This window comes from Anser anser (genome assembly GCF_964211835.1).
Source record: "Anser anser genome assembly, chromosome: 13".
NCBI lineage: Eukaryota > Metazoa > Chordata > Aves > Anseriformes > Anatidae > Anser > Anser anser.
In genome coordinates, this window is record NC_139734.1 from 5,522,294 (window position 1) to 5,541,204 (window position 18,911).

Genomic DNA, 18,911 nt, shown 5'->3' on the forward strand with positions numbered 1-18,911 from the left:
ATATGAGGAGCTAAATGAATAACTTAGACTACACTATTAACTTGTACATGGCTGAAGTTTGGTGAGAATCCTACACAGCTGTGCAATATGAAGAGAAAGTGGAAGTCTGAAAGACTATAATGCAGGTCCTAGTGGCCGCTACTTAAAGCTTGAAACACTGACAAGAAGTCAGTTCAGCAGTTATGACCAGAAAAGGGAAATGCTCGCTGCTTCTATTCAGATACCTATCTTAACGGGTAAAACTAGTGTCCTAATGCTCATTATTTCTGTTGCAAAACTGTTGCCTTCAGCACTATATTGGTGCCATCTTTGGAACTGTTAGCAAAGTTCCAACTGCGAGTCATTTTGTTACCCATATAAACAGATGAGCAACAAGGAACAAGGCCCTGGACATAGCCATTTCTCTATTCTGGCAGCACAGTAAATTCATTGTTTCAGTCATCTTTCAGAAAATAAAATAGAAAATGAAACTGGCCGTGAACTTGTGTAAAACTAGTCTTCATTTATCCTTATTTGAGAAGTGGAAAGTGAAAAGGAACATTTTAAGAGTCCTGGGTGTGGCAGACAGCATCTTCCTAAGTGTTTGTGTCACAGTCTCGGGGCAACTCTGCAATCCACCTTTCTGACACACAGTAATTTACTGTCACAGATCTACACTCGCTCTGTAATTGAACCTGTCGCTGCACCAGCACCGGCTAAAGAAGCCACAACTCCCCAGCCTGAAAACTCGAACACAAATACTTTGTACAGAAACACAGACCGGCAGCGAAAAAAGTCCAAGATGACAGACGAGGAGATCCTAGAGAAACTGAGTACGTATTCTGTATTTCTTGTCTGATAAAGCAGTGTATTGTATGCGTGTCTCAAGATTTTATATACCAAATGATCAACCTTAGTTTAGTGATAAAGGGTCAATTACAACTCCTCACACAAACTGTTACTGTGCTTAGAGGAAGTGAAGGAGCACTCTGGATATTCCTTCTGCCTCTGAGGCCAGCTGTGACTGGCTTGGATTTGCCTGAGGTTCTGCCTGTGCTAAAGGCAAAATAAGAGATTATTTCTGCTTGAGCAGAAGTCTGTGGCCTAGTGAATGACCTCGTGAACTCCAGTGTGCTGATGCCCAAATTTAGCTGAATGTTTGGCTTCCTAAATTCTCTTTAGATTCCTGACTTCTCACCAGTCATCGGAGCCAAAATACAGGAATCTTTCTCTTTTAACCTGTAGACAGCTACGGAACTAAGCCCATTCCTTCAGCATGAAGGGGGACACCTCCAAGGATATTCTAGTGTTCTTACCACTACCACTAATATATCAGAGCTTGTTTTTATAAGAATTCTCTGTTTTGACAGAGGACTCCTTTGAAAGGACATGAGTTGAGACCATGGATAGAGAACAGGTTTTCAGTGTGCCTCAAAATAAATTAAAAAAAATACTTTTATAGCAATCCTTATTTTATTTCTTAGCTTTATATTTATAAAGAGGCATCAGCGAGACACAGCTATGTGACCTGATCAGATAAAACTGCACTGCAAGCGTTTCTCAGGAGCTAGCCTCCAGCACATTCACTGCATATTCCTCAGATAAATGACACCTTGACATACCTGACTCCCAACCAGTTAATGCCATCAGAATCCTGACTGTTAACCCCAAAGCCCTGCATGGATTGTACACTAGGCAAGCACATTAAGCCCTTTATGGTTTTACAGCACAATAATCAGCTTCTTGCACGTTCTAGCTTTCAGTGCTGTGTTGTCAGATAACAAACCCTTGAGTTGATAAGGTACCCCAGTTCACTCTGTCTCCTGTTAACTGTTAGGACAATGAGTTAATTGATCTACGCCTCCTTGTGTTTGATCTCAAAGCCAATAATATTGTGCCTTTAATGGAGGTAACCACTTGGAAAGAGCACAGTCTGTACGTGGCTTCTTCACGGTGGTTTGTCAGTGGCTCGTTCTTGTGCTGAACCAACCTTTGTCATTACGTCCCTGCCACTGATGGTGGCTGTGACTGCAGAAGCTGAAGCATTTCTTTGCTGCTTGTGTCGTTTTCTGCACCCTTGGCAGGTTGACAGGACCGTATAGAACTGCATCTCAGTGCCATTAGGGGGTACTGAAGGGATAAGTTCCCTGGCTTTAGCTGAGGAGATAATGAAATAATGTGTTTATTCCAGAGCAGGAAGTTTATCTGCAGGTATGTCAGGTTATAAAGGGAGAAATTATAACTCCTTCATCTGAGGCTAAATGTTTGAGGCAGGCCATCTACCATGAGATCTGCAGGTACCCTGCATACTTGAACATTAAGTATGCATATCATTTATTGAAGCTCGTGTAACCTAGATCAGGACTGAGCCATTGAGTTATTGAGGGTTACACCTCTGAAATGTTTCATGCTTTCATGTTTTTACTTTCTTAAGAATTTGATACTCAGTGCAAGGTCTGAAGATCTGCCTTGGCAAATTGTGATGTGGACAATGAAAATCTTTCTGTACTTCCATGAAGCCATCTAAAAATGGGGGTGATGCTCTTCTGTTGTAGTCATGGGCTAATTAGATTTAAGCATGTGGGTTTGGGTGATTTTTGTTTGTTTGTTTGTTTTCAAACTCATATGACTTCTCCACCTTGCCTACTTACTCTGCAGTTGGTTTTATTCTACTCTTAGATGATGTCCCTTAACCTCTTTTATATTAAATTGCTTTCATAACTCTTCTCTGCTTGAAATAACTTGAGTTTTTTTAGAGGCACATTCATTACACGTTTTACTAGGGAGTAAAGCCTGTAATACTGAGATAAGGTCAAACAAAACTCTGTCTGTAATGAAATCATGAATATGTTCCACTGTAATTATGAAACAGAAGTGGCCCAATTCTGTTTTCTTATCCACTTAATTTAGGATTTAGTAAAGGAAAGTGCTTAAAAACACCAAAATAGCTGGTATGTTTATCTCTGGTCCAGAATAGGGGGTGCTCCTCTGAGCTGGAGCTGCACACCAGCCCGTTTGTTGATTTCAGTGCTATCATATTTGAAAAGCAGTGGCTTAATTACAGGATACCAGACATAAACAAGTAACTTGCAAAAGCACCTCCTCAAGATATTAGGAAGGACTGTAAAATCTGAGTCAGTAGCAAATTGGGAAAAATTTTATTCGAAGTATTTGTTCTCCGGTCTCTCTTTTTCTGTAGTCCTTTCTAACATGAACATCTGTGAACTTCTGGTGTCTGTCCTGGTAGATATGCATTTCCATTTACTAGCTGAGAACAGCACCAAGCTGGACAACACCAACGCAGTATTTTTCCTGTTACCCAGCCCAGCACAAGGTTACGGCAGTGCTTGGTTTGGTACTGCAGAGATTCATGGGGATCCCGGTCTGGTGGGGGGTGGTCAAGTTCAGCAGTGCGAGCTTCCTCCTGGACGAGCAGGAGGGAATGCTTTTTCTTGGTTATGTCCCTTCTTTCACTCCATTAAAAAGTGAGTTCCAGAGTCCTCTGGTCATAATCCTCTTGGCTGAAGAGTTGTTTTACAGCAAAGACCCATTCTAGTGAAGCAGAATAAAAGCTTCATCTCAGGTTGCATGTTTCAGCGAGTTCTCACTTTGGCTGGGAAGCTGTCCTTGTTCTGCTCCAGGATCCCACTGCAGGAGTTCGGCAACAGCCATCTTCAGGGTGTCCAATTTTAGCTATGGATTTTGAAGTGTAGCTGAAAACGGTGTGTCCTCTGCTTTGCATGGAGCTGGGCAGCGTTTGGCATTCCGACCAGAGGAAAATACAAAAGTTAACCAGGGTCATCTAAGTGCTATGTCCTTGGCTTTGACTCCAGGCAAGACAATTGCAGTATCTCTTGCAGGCTGCGACAGCAGGGCAGGATCACTTCAGGCTACTTGGGACTATGTCAGCATCTTCAGCCAGCGAGTGCTTGCAGTGCCATCAGCAGCGGGCACTGGCTGGCATTCCTGGAGTGCCGGGAGAGGGGAGTGAGTACTGCGGCACAAAGGAAACCTCTTCCCCTGCAGCTCCTTTTAGTGATCTTGCCAGGACCAGGAAAATTGTTTAAGCAAGGAGTGTAGCAGATGGTGTCGATGCCCTGTCTCCTTGCCGTGCTGGCAGGCAGGATCCCTGGCTGGGCATCCAGCTTTTAAAGCCCTCTGCCCTGGAGAACCGGCCTGGAGAGCGGGAGAGGTGTTTGCTACTTCACTGCTTCCAGTGAATGGCATGCCACCTCATTTTGCTTTGGACACGGAGGTGAATAAGTACGTATTTGTATTGGTGATGCAGGAATATTGTCAGATCAGTCAAAGTATTTTGCAAAATGTGGGCAATCTTTCCTCCTAAGCTAATCTCCTCCAAGCATTTCAGTGATGTACATTCACACTTAAATTTTTCAAAGTCATTTGGATTGCCATTTAACCATCAACTTAGACACTGTTGTTTGTGTTTTATGTAGGCAACTGCTGGACCAGAAAAAAGTGTTGTTTTTGAATAACTCCTTTGGATTTGTTTGAATTTAGCAGATTTTGGCTCTTTCACTCGATATAAACTTAGTATACTGATTGCTGCTTTCTTTCCTTCCCATTCAGACTGCCTACATCTCTGAGTGGGCAAGAAACCATCAAGCTGTGCGTGCTCTAATTCTGGCTTTCAATGGCGCGTGCTCCAAAATTGCTTGGGACCTGGATGTCCCATGCCTGGGCCAAACGGGCTGGCCCTGCCTTCCCTCTGCTGCAGCCAGGAGCTGCCAGGAGGTGGCAGCACCCCATCTGGCCTGCTTTGTGCATCACATCACCTGCACTCATGGAATTACCAGCATCTCCTTGTGCAGCTGTCTTTGTTGCTAGCTATGCTGGTTTCAGAGGAATGCTGCTGTTGTTTTGCATCACGGTTCTTAACTGTGAGGATCTCCCTGCTGAGAGTCAAATGCTTGTTACTGGTCCAGGTCAGGGTGAAGGCAAGCAAGACAGTTCTTAAAATGGCACAAGCACAGTCTCCTTTGTAAATAATTGTGAGGTAATCAGTTGTGAGGGTCATACTTTTTAAACAACCGTAATTATTTATTATAACATGAGATGTTCTTCTTTAAAAGGATGAAAACATTATTTTGGCAAACTACTGAAAGATTGAGAAGATCCCTTCTTGTAAACCCTTTGCTATGGTCTTCCTGTTCTGAAATGGCATCTATTCATAAAAATTGATTCTAGAACCCAAGGTGCATTTCATCTTTGAAAGTACTAAAACTTGTGTAGAATCATACATAGTATTTATTCTGAATGAAGAAAAAAAAAGGCTCTGTTATTCCAGCTCTCATTAATGTTTGTAGACAACAGACAAGCACTTGCATGGACATTTGTTCGTTTCTGATATCCGTGTCCTATCAATATATTTACACGTTGCCAGTTCCCTGTCAAGGTCCAGAGACACAGGTAACCTCCAAAGGACTGTTTAAAAAAAAAAAGTCTTTATAGAGTCCAGCTGTGCTATAGAGCTGCCTGTATTGTTGTTGATCATTATTATTACCCACCTGACTACGTGCAACTCACAACCCCATACAGCATGTCTGATCTCTCATAAGGTGGTATCTCCATTTTGAAGTGAGCGTCTTTAATTTTGTTTCTTTCAGGGAGCATAGTGAGTGTGGGAGACCCTAAGAAGAAATATACCCGATTTGAAAAAATTGGCCAAGGGTAAGTCCAATCATAGTTATCTATACAAAAACAAGGGCTGGGTGTTTTTGCTGGTAAAATATCAAGTGTGAGTCTGGGCAAGTTCCAGACACACTCAGACGCTGCATTTAGATTCTCCTGTCTCTCACTTCTCATCAGTATTTTAGCTGTGGCCAGAAGGAATCATTAAAGACACCTTGCTGCTGGCAATGTCTTATCTGCAGCAAGAAACAGACCCTGGACAATCTGCTGTCCCTCCAGTGTGCAGCATTTATTTTCTTAGAAGAAATCATTTTTATGTGTCTCAAAATAATACAGCCACACTAAAGAAAGAAGAAGAAAAAATTCTGTCTCAAAGAGCAACTTGCCAAATGATAGTTGTCATATAAATAAAAGCTCTCAATAGCATTTCTTTCAAACATTGTGCTAAAAATATTTCAGTGATCAGGAATAAAAAAAACAGTTTAGAAACTTAAACACATGCAAAACAAAATAAATGAATAAATCAGTAATAAAGACAGTGTAGATGTGCAAAGCACTTAATGAGGAAATGTATCACCTGCCTGCTGGCAGACCACTCTGGGATCCTGCAGGTTTTATTTACTGAAAATAATCTACCAGGCTATTCCCTTTTGAAACCCTACTTCACTTATTCTAAATAGGAATGATCTGAAATAATTCCTATGTGAGGAGACAAGAACAAGAGAAATTATATCAAAATGAGGTATCGGACGTGCATTTTAAATAGACAGACTGCCTACTCATTCCAAGTTTCCTTGGCTATGTTGTAATTCTGGGAGGGCTAATGCCATTTGTGTAAGAGCAGGGTTGTGCTGCTGCTTGCGTATGGCAGAAAGCTGTTTACTGACATCAGGAGATGGTTTTCTGCCTTAACTGTCTGTGAGGTTTGAACCCAGGGTAGCATGTTGCTGACCGAGAACTGATTAATACTGAAGAAAAACAGACACACTCACGCTCTTTCTCTAGCAGGCTTTATAGTAGATATATCTTACTTGATAAGACACTGGTGGGAAGGTGTTTCTTCTCCATTCGTTGTAGACAACCCTTTCTCAGATTCCAGCTTGCTTTCTACCTGCAGCTTTGGTTCTTACTGTCACTTGTATGTCAGTGGACACTCAGAGCTCTGCCAGTCTCTCAAAAGATAAGTGTCAGCTGAAGGCGTGAGATTCAGATTAAATGTGTGTGAACAGATTGTTGCTGTCACTGTCAGAAAATGACCATCATCCTCACTCTTTTATTTTGACACTGCTGGGAGTGAGGTTGTACAAAGGTACCGCAACAACTGGTGGAAAACAAGTGGCTAATACCTGCCCTAAAAGGGTACCTAAGTAGATGTCCTCCAGCCAGAAGATTGTGTGCCCTTCTTACAGAGGAGCAGGTGGGTTGCTGTAATCACCTCATGGCTGTAATGCTGCAGGTTGATTTAGAGAGCTGAGGAAACATACTAAGGAAAAAAATATGGTTATAGCTAGACCCTGCATTGGATGTCTTGCAGATCTGCATTGCTATTGCAGTGAACAGCTGAATGTGAGACTGTTTTGACACCTGTTTTTTGGACTCCAACTACATGCAAAGCTATTTGTTTAAGACTTGCTGTAGCTTTTATCATGTAAATTAGAGTAATTCTTCTCAAATACTAAAACGGGGAGCGTGCTCAATAATGCACTTCAGATTATTTCATCCTGCAGTATGTAAAGGAGGTACTTAGGCTCCCAGTATAACACTGGGGAGACATGAGGAGTATTTTCAGTGCAGCTAATGAGTGGAAGGCAAGAGACGTGGCTGCTCAGCGAAGAGCAGGTAGCAACTTTTTACGTAAGGAGGAGTGAATCAACCAGACAGTAGCACCTTGTGGCTCCATACAGTTGGTAAGTTAATAAACAGCGTAATGCTTTCACAGCCACTTTGTAATGAACAGTAGGTAGCAGGCCTGTGCGGAAGCAATGGCCAGCTTCAGAGCTGAGTCTGTGGTTTGTAATTTGTCTCTGGTTTAGGACTGAAAACGCTGCTGACACTGGAGGAAACTTTGTTAACTAGGGCTTGGCAAAGAGGCTGCTCAAGCTGTGCTGAGCTCTTGCTAAAAAAGACAAAGCAGTATGGAGCCATGAGCAGCATGGGTTCAGGGCTTCTATTTTTTCTTTCTTGTTTTTTTTAAACTTGTGTTGCACTGCATCATAGTGACACAGATCTAATTGTTGGTCCTGGTACTTGCCTAACTGCATTAAAACGAAGATGTTACAGAAGAGTTTGAAAGTTAGATACAGATCAGAGATTATAGCTGCTTAGAAGTAAAAGTCCCTAATGCAGAATCACAGAGCCCTTGCAATTAATTCACAGCTTTACTTAAATTACTCACCTTTATCTAAACTCTTCACAGATGGCCTGAGGCATAGCAAAATGCGTCCTCATTTAAATGGCTGTTTTAAAACAAACCCTGACAGGACTTTACTCAGGAGGTGTAGCACAGTGTTAGCAAATCTGAATAAATTGTGTTGGCTTTTTATGAAAACAAATTGGATTAATCTCAACAATTAGTCATAGGCAAGCACATTTGCATTTATATTAAAAGAATACATAGCATGCCCAATTATAACATTGTTCTCAACACTGGTATGCAATCTCTGATGCCTGTTGAAGTAAAATTTCTCAGAAATATTTCAGCCTGCAGGTAAACAGAAACAAACTGGGTGATCATGCAAAAATGAGCAAAAGGATTTTGTATTTTCAATCCATGGGGCGCTTGCCAGGTACACGTTCCCACGTCTCAGAATCCCCACACTGGCTCTCCCATGGCTCACTGTCCATGCAAACACAGGCTTCATAAACGATGGCGGTGTCAGCCTGTGGCTTAGCACAGAAGGAAGCCCCAGTAGGGTTTATAAGCCCACAGTTGCTTTTAAACCCAAAGGGATTTCCTCTGATCATGGCCCTTCTGGCCCTTCACAGCCTTGCAGGGGAAGAATGGCTTTTAAAGAGAGGCGGATGGCAGGCAAAACCCCTCACTCTTATTTTGGTAGCCCTACGCTAACACCTATGTCTGCTGAATGGCTCTTGACAAAAAGAAGCTGTCTTGGGTTCTTCTGTTCTGAGTCATTCTCAGAACCAACAATGCAAAACCGGAGAATATTTTCCAGGGTTTTTGGGGGGGGGGGGAAATACGTAGAAACAACTCCCTCCATAAGTTTTGAACTAAAATAGTGTAGGGTGTACATTTGAGATTCACACCAGCCCTTTCTTTTCACGTTGGACATGAGCTGGTTATCTTGGATTCCCTGCGCGGCAGAGGGCTGGCAGGTGGCTGTGCCATGCTGCCATGAATGAACGCAGGCGGTTTGCAAACACTACAGGCAGCAGAGATAGCCTATCTGGGCTTGTTTTTACTCGAAGGCACTAAAACGCTTTTAATTTGTTGGCTGATGTTTTGTTTCTAGGGCATCAGGAACTGTTTATACAGCAATAGATATCGCCACAGGACAAGAGGTAAGTGCCGGCAGTCCCAGCTGACTTTGCAGGTATTCAGTGCTTTCCCCTCTGGCAGGAATTGTGGATGGGGTTTTCAGCTTGCCAGCAGATGGGTAGTGCAGAGGCTGTTCCTCCTGAGCGTGGACTGGTGTCAGCCTGCAAAATGCATCGCCTGCTATCTTCAGCTCCCTGGTGAAAGTTCTTTAAGGCCAATGTGATTCTGTGCCTCTGTAACTAAACACTTACTGGGCCATCCATTTTCCAGCAGCTGAGGTGTTGATTTATGCCTGAAAAGGTGCCTCTGAATTCCTGGGCAGGGGGATCCTGGTCCCTCTGAAATCAGTAAGAACCTCGGTGCTCTCTGTGCTTAGACTGATGCTTCACCCTTAGCTTTTAGGGCCAGTTGTACGAGATGTGTTTTCTCATACTCCGTCTTCTGAACACGACTTTGCTCTCCACAGTATTGTTGGTCCATCCTGGTACCATGTTATGGCTGTCATCCCTGAATGGGCATTTTAATAGAGAGAAATCTATAAAGAAATGCCAGCAAGCCTGATTAAAAAAAAAAAAGTATTTTTATTGCTAGTGTAAATGTATTGCTTTAGAAATTCTTATCCCTGCTCCGAAGTGTGGATGAAGTTGTGCTATTACAGAGAATATTGGCCTGAGTGTAATTTAACTCCATGTGTTTCCAGCATAAAAACTGTCTGGGGGCCTGGCCCAAGTTGTAAAACCTAAAGATCTGTAACCCTATTTTATAACTCCCCTATTGCTGTGAGGAATAAATAGCTTTGTTACATTACTTGCTTTTGGACAGCCCTCGTCCTTACTAAGAACTACCAGAAGTAACAGAAGGAGGAGAAGTGCCTTCCTTCAAAGAAGGACGCGCTCGGTCTGAATTGCCAAATATATGAATGTAACCAGCTGACGGTCACTGCCATCACTCAGTCCCAATTTATCTTAATCACCAATTCAGACAGCAATACTGTTTAGCATTTTTTCCATCATGTTTCTCATCTTCAAAGGATAATACAAGAACTAATTAAGGAGAGATCATGTTCAGGATGCAGTTCTGTGTTTCAGTCGTTCTGAAGCTGGTTGGCACTCACTAAAATGGGAAGACTTGTATCCAGGGCAAAGATTTCTCCTAAAAGCTACGCTCGTGTTTAGCTCTGGTGTTGGTGACAGCTCACGATGCTAAAAGGCAATGTCAGGCTCACCCTGGCAAGAACTGTTTGCAGGGAAGTGGGAGCCAAGGGGTTGAGAAACAAATCTTGAAGAAAAGCACTCTTAATTCTGACAATCCCAGTAGTGGCTGATTTAAAGTGGCATCTTACCAATCGTTTCCTTTTTCAGGTTGAGGCAGAGGCAGGGTAGGTACGACGGTATAGAGCAGATGTTGGTGTCTTAGGCCCTTTGCTCTTTAGGGCTACAGTTTGAGATTTCTGATATATCATTTTTGCTTGTCAGCAGATACATCTTACTGGTAGTGTGAGATTCCAGTGATACCACCCGCCTCCAGTGATGCTCTATACAGGAGGACACTTTATAACTAAGAATCTAAAAGCCCTGAGCCCTGCTCATAACCCTGAGTGTGTCCATAAAATACCACAGAATGGATTCTTTTCTTTAAAGCCAGATTATTGCAAATCTAAACTGTGTTAAAAGATAAGAATTACCAGCTGTTTTTATATATTTTCACAGTAACAGAATCACTTGCTGCTTGCAAAACATGCATAAATAATAATGGTGGTAATAAAATAAGGCTATCTTAAAAGAATGTAGGTCCAGAGAGTGCTATTAGAGATTTTTGGTTGATCATTTAAAGACCGTTTTTACAGATTTTATAAGGCAAGATATATATGACTATGTGTAACTAGCACGCAAGCAAGCAGAGAAATAGGGTGTTGTAATGTAAGTTACCGAGCTCTAATGTCTAATAACAAGACAGTTTGGCACAGCTCTGATAGATCGTTCCAAAAACACTGTGTTCGCTCTGATCTTGTGCAACAGACTATTCAAGTTAATGCATTGTTTTCACTGTCATTTTAGGTGGCCATAAAGCAAATGAATCTCCAACAGCAGCCCAAAAAGGAACTAATTATTAATGAAATCCTGGTCATGAGGGAAAATAAGAATCCCAATATTGTTAACTATTTAGACAGGTAAGTACTTCTGGTGTTGTCACATGAATGTTCAGTTACATATTGAAACTCAAAGATTAAGAAAAGCCTTTGGTTACTGACAGAAAACAACTTTTTTTATTCATGTATATTTACGTGTATTTATATATTTATGTGTATATATGCATAAAAATATACGGGAGGAGACTGGTCTTTATGTGCATTAATCTTTTCTGGCGTATCAGAGCATCACAGAACGGTTGCAGTAGGCAGGGACCTCTGGGCCCATCTGGTCCATCCCCTGCTCTAGCAGGGCCACCCTGAGCAGGGTGCTCAGAAGCTTTTGAAGTTCTCCAAGGGGGAGACTCCACAGCCTCTCCGGGCAACCTGTGCCAGTCATCCACAGGGTAAAGAGGTGCTTCCTGATGTTTAGATGGAGTATGGAGTTCAGAGAGTCTTTTCAAAGACCTCGATCAACCACATCTTACTAAAACAACTGCCTGTAGCTCCACCTCCTCACTGTTTTTAAGTTGGTCATGTTTTCTACATATTATCATAAATGCAGATATATCACTCTGTAAATTATTTCTCTTTGGCTGTTCCAACCATTTTCCATTGCTGCGGATTCCAGAAAGAGTAGGTTCTTGTTTCCATACACACATAATTTGTCAGGTTTTAAACTGTTTTCCCTGTTTCTGAATGCATTTGTATAAGGTTTTCCAAGCTGTTGACCAATTCCTATCCGTGGCACACACTCTCCCACTGCCACAGACAACTATGAAAGTTGTCATCTCGTTCCTGGAGTTAATCAAGATACTTATGTATACCTTAAGATGATGAACCAGATGATCTGATATGTTCCGGTTCAACGTTCATCTTTGCCTTTACTGAATCGCATTTTTCACTTGCTTGCCATCTAAGACATCTGATTTTTCACTTAGGTGCATTTCTCATTCGGACTGCACAGTTTCCACGTACTTTATAGCCTAGAAGGAATGTCCATTCATTTCATTCTGTCTTCATTTAAAAATGAACAGGAAACAAAACCGACTGTTTTAATTTTCATAAGACAATTTAGCAACACACATTTATCTCAACGCCATTGGTTTCTTGTTTCAGCTACCTAGTAGGCGACGAACTCTGGGTGGTTATGGAATACTTGGCTGGAGGCTCTTTAACTGATGTTGTTACAGAGACGTGTATGGATGAAGGACAGATAGCAGCTGTATGTAGGGAGGTAAGGGATCCTGTGTGCACTTCTGATTACTTGGACAGAATGGTACTTTGAAGCAGGTGCAAAGAATATGAGTGGTTTCATGTCCAGATCTTTGCTCCTGCGTCGCTTTTTTAATGTGGGAGAAGAAAGAGCATCTTAAATGAACTGCCTGCCAGAATCACTACACTAACAGTACAATAACAGAGTATAGTAAGTGTATTCTCCCTTTTTTTGTGTTTTACTGTTCTCAACTTTGCCTCTTTAAACATTTGCCTGGAGCATGTCCATACTGCATTCCTTGCCTGTAAAAGCAAACACGTTGGTGGCAGAATTTTAAAATAATAGCAAAGAAGAATAGAGACTCATTTATCACGGTCCTCAGCTTAAAAGGGTAGCATTCCACCCAAAGTGATGTTTACTTCTGAAAAGTGACTAGCATGTTATTTCCAAATCTGCTGTAGAACCTAACAATAAAATCTTTGTCATGCAAACTTCCACCTAAAAGGGATCCACTTCATACTGAAGAAAGTGACTTTGTCTTTTGGCAAATAATAGTTTGTCATATGGATGGAGATGGCACATTCATTTTAACAGCAGTCATTCAGTCTGTGCTTTCAGGGGATAGTCTGTAACAATAATTGACATTTCTTTTTCAAAAGCTCACGTGCCTTCATTTAGAAAGTTGTTATTCTAGTAGTGTTGAAGCAGCAAGCTATACCTCTTGAAAACAGAATGTTCTGCCATTACTCTCAACTCATCTAGAAATTAAATCTTTTAGAACTATTTCTCTTCTTGTGTGATGAAATCGGGTCATTAATTTTTACCCTTATGTTCCTTTTTTTTTTTTTATCTATCAGTGCCTGCAAGCACTGGATTTCCTTCATTCAAACCAAGTGATTCACAGAGACATCAAAAGCGACAATATTCTTCTCGGAATGGATGGATCTGTCAAATTGAGTAGGTATTCTCGGTCAGGCACAGCTTTCCCAGGATGGGGTGTGAGGCTGCTTCTGACTGCCTGCCAGTTACCCAAAAGGGGTGCCTATAATGGTGTACCGACCGCTGCTTAAAGCTAAGGACTTTTCCATTGCTTATTCCAACACAAAGAGAAGTACAGAAAGAAGAAAGATGCAAGAAAAAATACTGCCTTTTACTTGTGTATGCCCCTTCAAGAGACCAGAGTTACGGTCTAAAGCCCCAGGTGCGCAATAGTCACTGCAGAGCAAACAGACACTGCCGCTTTTCTAGCTAGATTCAACAACATCACGTTCTTAGGTATAAACCAGGGATTTTAACTTGGTTTCAGAATTTTAAATGGCTTTAACAATACTTTTTTTTTTTTTCTCCTCAGCTGATTTTGGCTTCTGTGCTCAGATCACCCCTGAACAGAGTAAAAGGAGCACAATGGTCGGGACTCCTTACTGGATGGCACCAGAAGTGGTGACACGAAAAGCATACGGTCCCAAAGTTGACATCTGGTCGCTCGGGATCATGGCAATAGAAATGGTGGAAGGAGAACCACCTTACCTTAATGAAAATCCTCTCAGGGTAAGGTGCCAATAGAATCAGACACCACTGTCTTTTTAAGCTGTCCCATGTTTAGACATAAAATCCCAGTCACGTCAGCTTGGACTAATTCCAGCAAAGGCTGCTTCTAAAAATGTCACTGGAGTGTATCAGCACAGACTCTGGCTTCGGGTATGTAAATGGGAGAACCTCAAAAGACAAGTAAGGTGGAGCCAGTTCAGAAGTTTGTCATTTTTGTCTTCAGTGATTCTTAAAATTTCTTGGGCGTTGTTTGAAATCTGTTTTAGCTGTACCTCTGATGCCAGGGATTTTTCAGTGGCAAGTTTCTCCAGCTGATGAATTTTTCTGAAACAAGCTTCAACTATACCTGCAGGCAGAAGTATTTTCAAACTCAGATCAGTGTAGATCAGTTACCTGATCCTTTCAGGAAGTGTCATTGGTTAGAGTAATGCCATAATTATTGATTTCTAAATTATTAATTTCTAAAATGCACAGATACTTGCAGTAAACTAATGCATTGTTGTTTTGAAGTTTTCATTTGTCCAAACTCTTAAAATGAAACAGCCAATTCTTATTCAAGTGTGCAACAGAGGAGGAAGGTACACCAAGGAAAAAACTCATGGCTGATAGCTGAAACAGTTAAATGCTACACAGTTAATTCCTGATGGGAGGCAGGAATCTGTGAGGAACTTAATTTTGTACCTATGTACTTGCATACGTAATTTTTGTTACGGCTAGAACTAAAACACAGCATGACCTTTAGCTTTTCTCATAGTGGTGAGGCTGTAATTCCTCTGGCAGCCCAGGCTGCGTGCTGCAGACTGAACAAACAGCACAACCTGGCCATGCTATTTAAGAAAGGAACATGACAAATATACAATCTTTTGTCTTCTACTTTTTATGGAAAAAGTTTTCTGTGTCTTTATGGAAGACCTGTTTTGGTTTGGCAGGTGCCCTGGGGTTTTGGGCTCCAGTGCACTCGTGTATGTGCTGTGCCACCATGTGAAAGGGTATAAGAAATGGGTTTGGGTTTAGACTGATGTCAAACAAGCAGAGTGCACCATAGCTGGTAGGCAGCAGGCCTGTCACTGCAGACCAATTTTACCTAGAATGGCTTTTGCACATCACCAGTTCTTCAGTCTCCTGCAAAGAGAAGGCCCTACATTGCACGTGCTTCCAGGGGGGTACCCTTGCAAAAAAAAACATACTCGCCTTGTATAAGGCAGCAAAAACATAATTAGCGTTACTGGTTTGGATGCTGAAAACTCCTTGCTTCCTTAAACTTAGATGTTAATTAGGGCTCCTCAGGATGCGTCAGGTCAGCTGTTAAAAAGGTAACTGGATTTCCGACCACATTCACATTCAGTTATTCTTGGTATTGCCCAGACTAAATTGGAGATGCTGTTTTTCTCCATACACCTCCGATCTCCTGCTGGAGTTCAGATCAATGTGGACACTTACAGGTCCAAGGCATCTTCAGGTATCTGAGTAAAACCGGCAGATTAAAATTGGGCATCTGAAGTTGGTACCACCTGCATCAGCTTTCCTGGCTTCTTTGCAGAGGTTGTTGCCCCTGAGCAAGGACTGGTGAACAGCTATTGATGGAGTGAGTGCAGTTCCCCAGTTACCAGCTAGTTCTATTAAGGTAAATCCATCCCAAACAGGACAGGATCTGACCTGCTGTTGTATGTGGAGTCAGAGACTCCAGAGGTTGCATCCAAGCAGGAGAGGTTATAGGCAAGACCTGTTTTTAGAGCTAAGTTTTTAGCGGATGACACAAAGTAGTTGTTGCATTTAATAATCTCACTGTGACCACATTCAGGGAATTCTGCAAAGCCTGGAAGCAAAAGGCTGCTCTTTTATTTTTATGAATGATTGTTTTAATAACGTAAGGCATGCAGGTGCTTCAGTTACTGGCACTAATTTAAATTCATCAATAAATTATAAGGGCACTAAAGGATCATTAATCATAGATTTAATAGCAGTTTTAGTGTAGTCACATTTGTTGTTTTCCAGACATAGAGCAAACATTGCTCAAGTCCCTTCCAGCCTTTGCAGAACTCACAGGCAGGAACCATTTTCCAGCCATGACAGTCCTGGATATTCCTGTGATGGTATTTCTTTTCTCTCACTGTGATTTCCTGCCATCAGGAGTATTCCTAGGCCCTGAGGGACAATGCAGTAAATATCCTTCAAAATGCAGATTGGGCCTTCCCAGCTTTAATTAAAAAAAGAAAAAGAAAAAAAAAGGCATTTCTGTTTGCTTTCTCATTTATTAACTGCAGTACTTAACTTTTCCTAAAAGCTGCAGTGTGTGTTCCAAATGCTATGGATCTTCTACAGTTTCAGGCTTCCAAGTCATCTGTATATTGTTCCTGCAGTGTATTTCTGATAACTTTGAGGTACTATTTTCAGAGACTGCAGCTAAAATTGTATGCTGAGTCTTTTCTTATTTTTTGGTAAGCTAACAGATCTATGAGCTTACTGCTCCTTTGCAGCTACTGCAAACATTCATTTCCTTTGACTGTACTTATTTTTCTTTACTGGCTGCATCACAGGAAACCAAAAGGTACATAATTAGAAGGTGCTGCAGATTCCCATAGACCTTTTCTGTTCTTGTAGAAATAATTAAAATATACAATACTAGAAATATTTAAAAGGTAAAATAATAGCTAAAGATGACTTTCTCATGACTCATATATTGTGAAGAAATGAGCAAACAGAAGAGCTTCGTTCATCCTGACACTCCTGTTTCACAGTCAGCTGAATGTAGCTGGAATAAAAATTTCAAGTTTGACATCAGTGCTGTATTCCTTTACTGTTGGAGAATTAAATCCCTTGGGTACCACAGCTAAACACAGAGAGGACAGGCACTCCAGCTCACCACTGTGCCATGTGGCTGAGGTCAGCTGCAGACAAGCAGGATAGGACTGATTTTGTGATACTTCTGTTGTGGGGAAAGTAAAGAAACTTACTTTTATTGTTTTTACTCTAGGATGGTTCATTTGCTTTTCTAGGCCTGGAATTTTTTCCTCAGTACATAAGAGGAGAACAAAGTCAATTTGGTCATGGGCTGTTTGAATGCCAGTGGTGCGGAGCTGTTGTTAGCATGGCAGACCTGTTTATGAGAGGCCTAGGCCTGTTCTTATTATTGCTGTACATTTTTGGACATATTCTACATGTCCAAGTCTGAGTAGTTCAGAATATTTTACGTTTCTAAGTAATATATTCCAACAAAAGAATTAACTCATCTCTATCTTCTGAGCATGTTAAAAGCGAACTGTATTCCATTATGTTTACCGTATGTTTTGCAAAATTAATTATAATTCCTTGGCCTGAAGATTGGAAAAAGAGTACCAGGAAGACTTGCTGAGCTGCATGAATACTGTTAGCTGTGAAGTGTCCTTTAATTTGCCTGAGAAAATTAAGCCTATCTTATACTAGATGCTACTGAGGAGAAGGCCTGGGATTTTCAAGTGTTTGGAGGGGCCAGTGCACAGTGACTGCGCATGCAGACAGGCATTTATACACATGGAAGAGAATTCACAGAGGACTCAAACCTTACCACAAACACTCCCAGTTCTCAGGTTAAACACTGTTTTCTGAGTTGTTTCTACCTCTTCTATGTGTGATGATGAAATGTGAAACAAGTGTAAGAAATTTAAAGTTCTCTTTACTAAAAAAAAAAAAAAAAAGCTTTTCTAAAATCCCATCTCCATTCTTTTCAATGGGATGCTTGCCTGAAACATGAGGATTATAGTTTAAATGAATATAGGCTGTTCTGCTTCTCATCCATTTTTGCTGAAGGGCTTGGTGAACATACTTATTTCTTAACTGAAGCCAATTTCTCCGTGTCACCAAGCATGAGCTTTCAATAACCCATCTGCCAAAACCTCCCATTTCTTCCCTGGCAATTTGGCAATTTCTGGGGTGGGACATCATTAGTCCATTTACTTGAGTATCAAAATTAGCATAAGGTTACCATAGGGATGGAATTGCTCTTGGCATTGTTACATTGGCGGTTCAATGGCGTAGAGATTGTTTTGAGATGTAATTGCAAGTGGCTCTTGTCTGCCCAGTTATGCATTTTCTTCTTAATATAACTGTTCATGCAACTTACGCTGTGTTGAAAATACGTTCCAAATATTTCTGTTCCTTTTTTCATCCAGTTACCATATTTATCAAGAACAGAACTAAAAATGTGGCTACTTTGGTTTTATGGAAGCTGTGCTTTAGTGAGCACAGCAGAAATGTGTTTTATGTAATAATCCTTTGAAATAATATAGTTAGACCCAGTTCACTCTTAAAATAGCTTGTAAAGCTAGTGTCAATACTTACAGAACCAAAATATGCTTCTGCTGGTGTAGTTCATACTAACTAAGTCAGCCAATGAAATCAGCTGTCAAGGCAAAATCATACTGATGTTGGAATAGCTGTGTCTGCATCAGGGTTTCTGTTTTTGTTGGGATAGCAAAATTGTCTCTAATCCTCTGCCAGGGAGGAAACTGCCAGTGGAGATAGGACCTTAAAAACAGGGTCTGTGTGAGCAGCTAAGGAGCTGAAAGAAACAGGTGGAGTCTCGTGTTTCCCTTTCTTCCAGGCGCTGTATCTGATAGCTACAAATGGGACACCGGAGCTGCAGAACCCTGAGCGACTCTCTGCCGTGTTTCGCGACTTTCTGAACTGCTGCCTGGAGATGGATGTGGACAGGCGAGGGTCTGCCAAGGAGCTTCTGCAGGTAAAATGGGAAATGGCTGCAAGTGAAATGGCTGCAGTATATAGCGATGTTCTCATCAGCTAAATGTGAAGGCATCAGACTAATCCCCCCATAATAGTCTCCAGACTTGATGCTTCTTACGCAAAAAATAGTATTTTGATCTATATTCAGTTCTACGCAGTAACAAAATAACTGA

The 18,911-nt window shown here is 41.4% G+C and overlaps 1 protein-coding gene across 5 annotated transcripts in view; it reads left to right on the forward strand.

Moving 5' to 3' along the window:
* PAK3 (p21 (RAC1) activated kinase 3) overlaps nt 1-18,911 on the forward strand; it is a 180,396-nt gene that overhangs the window by 153,766 nt on the left and 7,719 nt on the right. For all 5 annotated transcript variants that reach the window (XM_083797398.1, XM_083797397.1, XM_083797399.1 and 2 more), the window contains 8 exons: nt 650-812; nt 5,607-5,670; nt 9,102-9,150; nt 11,185-11,297; nt 12,375-12,492; nt 13,329-13,428; nt 13,823-14,019; nt 18,599-18,736. In XM_083797398.1, the coding sequence (XP_083653524.1) occupies nt 650-812; nt 5,607-5,670; nt 9,102-9,150; nt 11,185-11,297; nt 12,375-12,492; nt 13,329-13,428; nt 13,823-14,019; nt 18,599-18,736 (942 nt within the window). The remainder of the gene's footprint in view (nt 1-649; nt 813-5,606; nt 5,671-9,101; nt 9,151-11,184; nt 11,298-12,374; nt 12,493-13,328; nt 13,429-13,822; nt 14,020-18,598; nt 18,737-18,911) is intronic.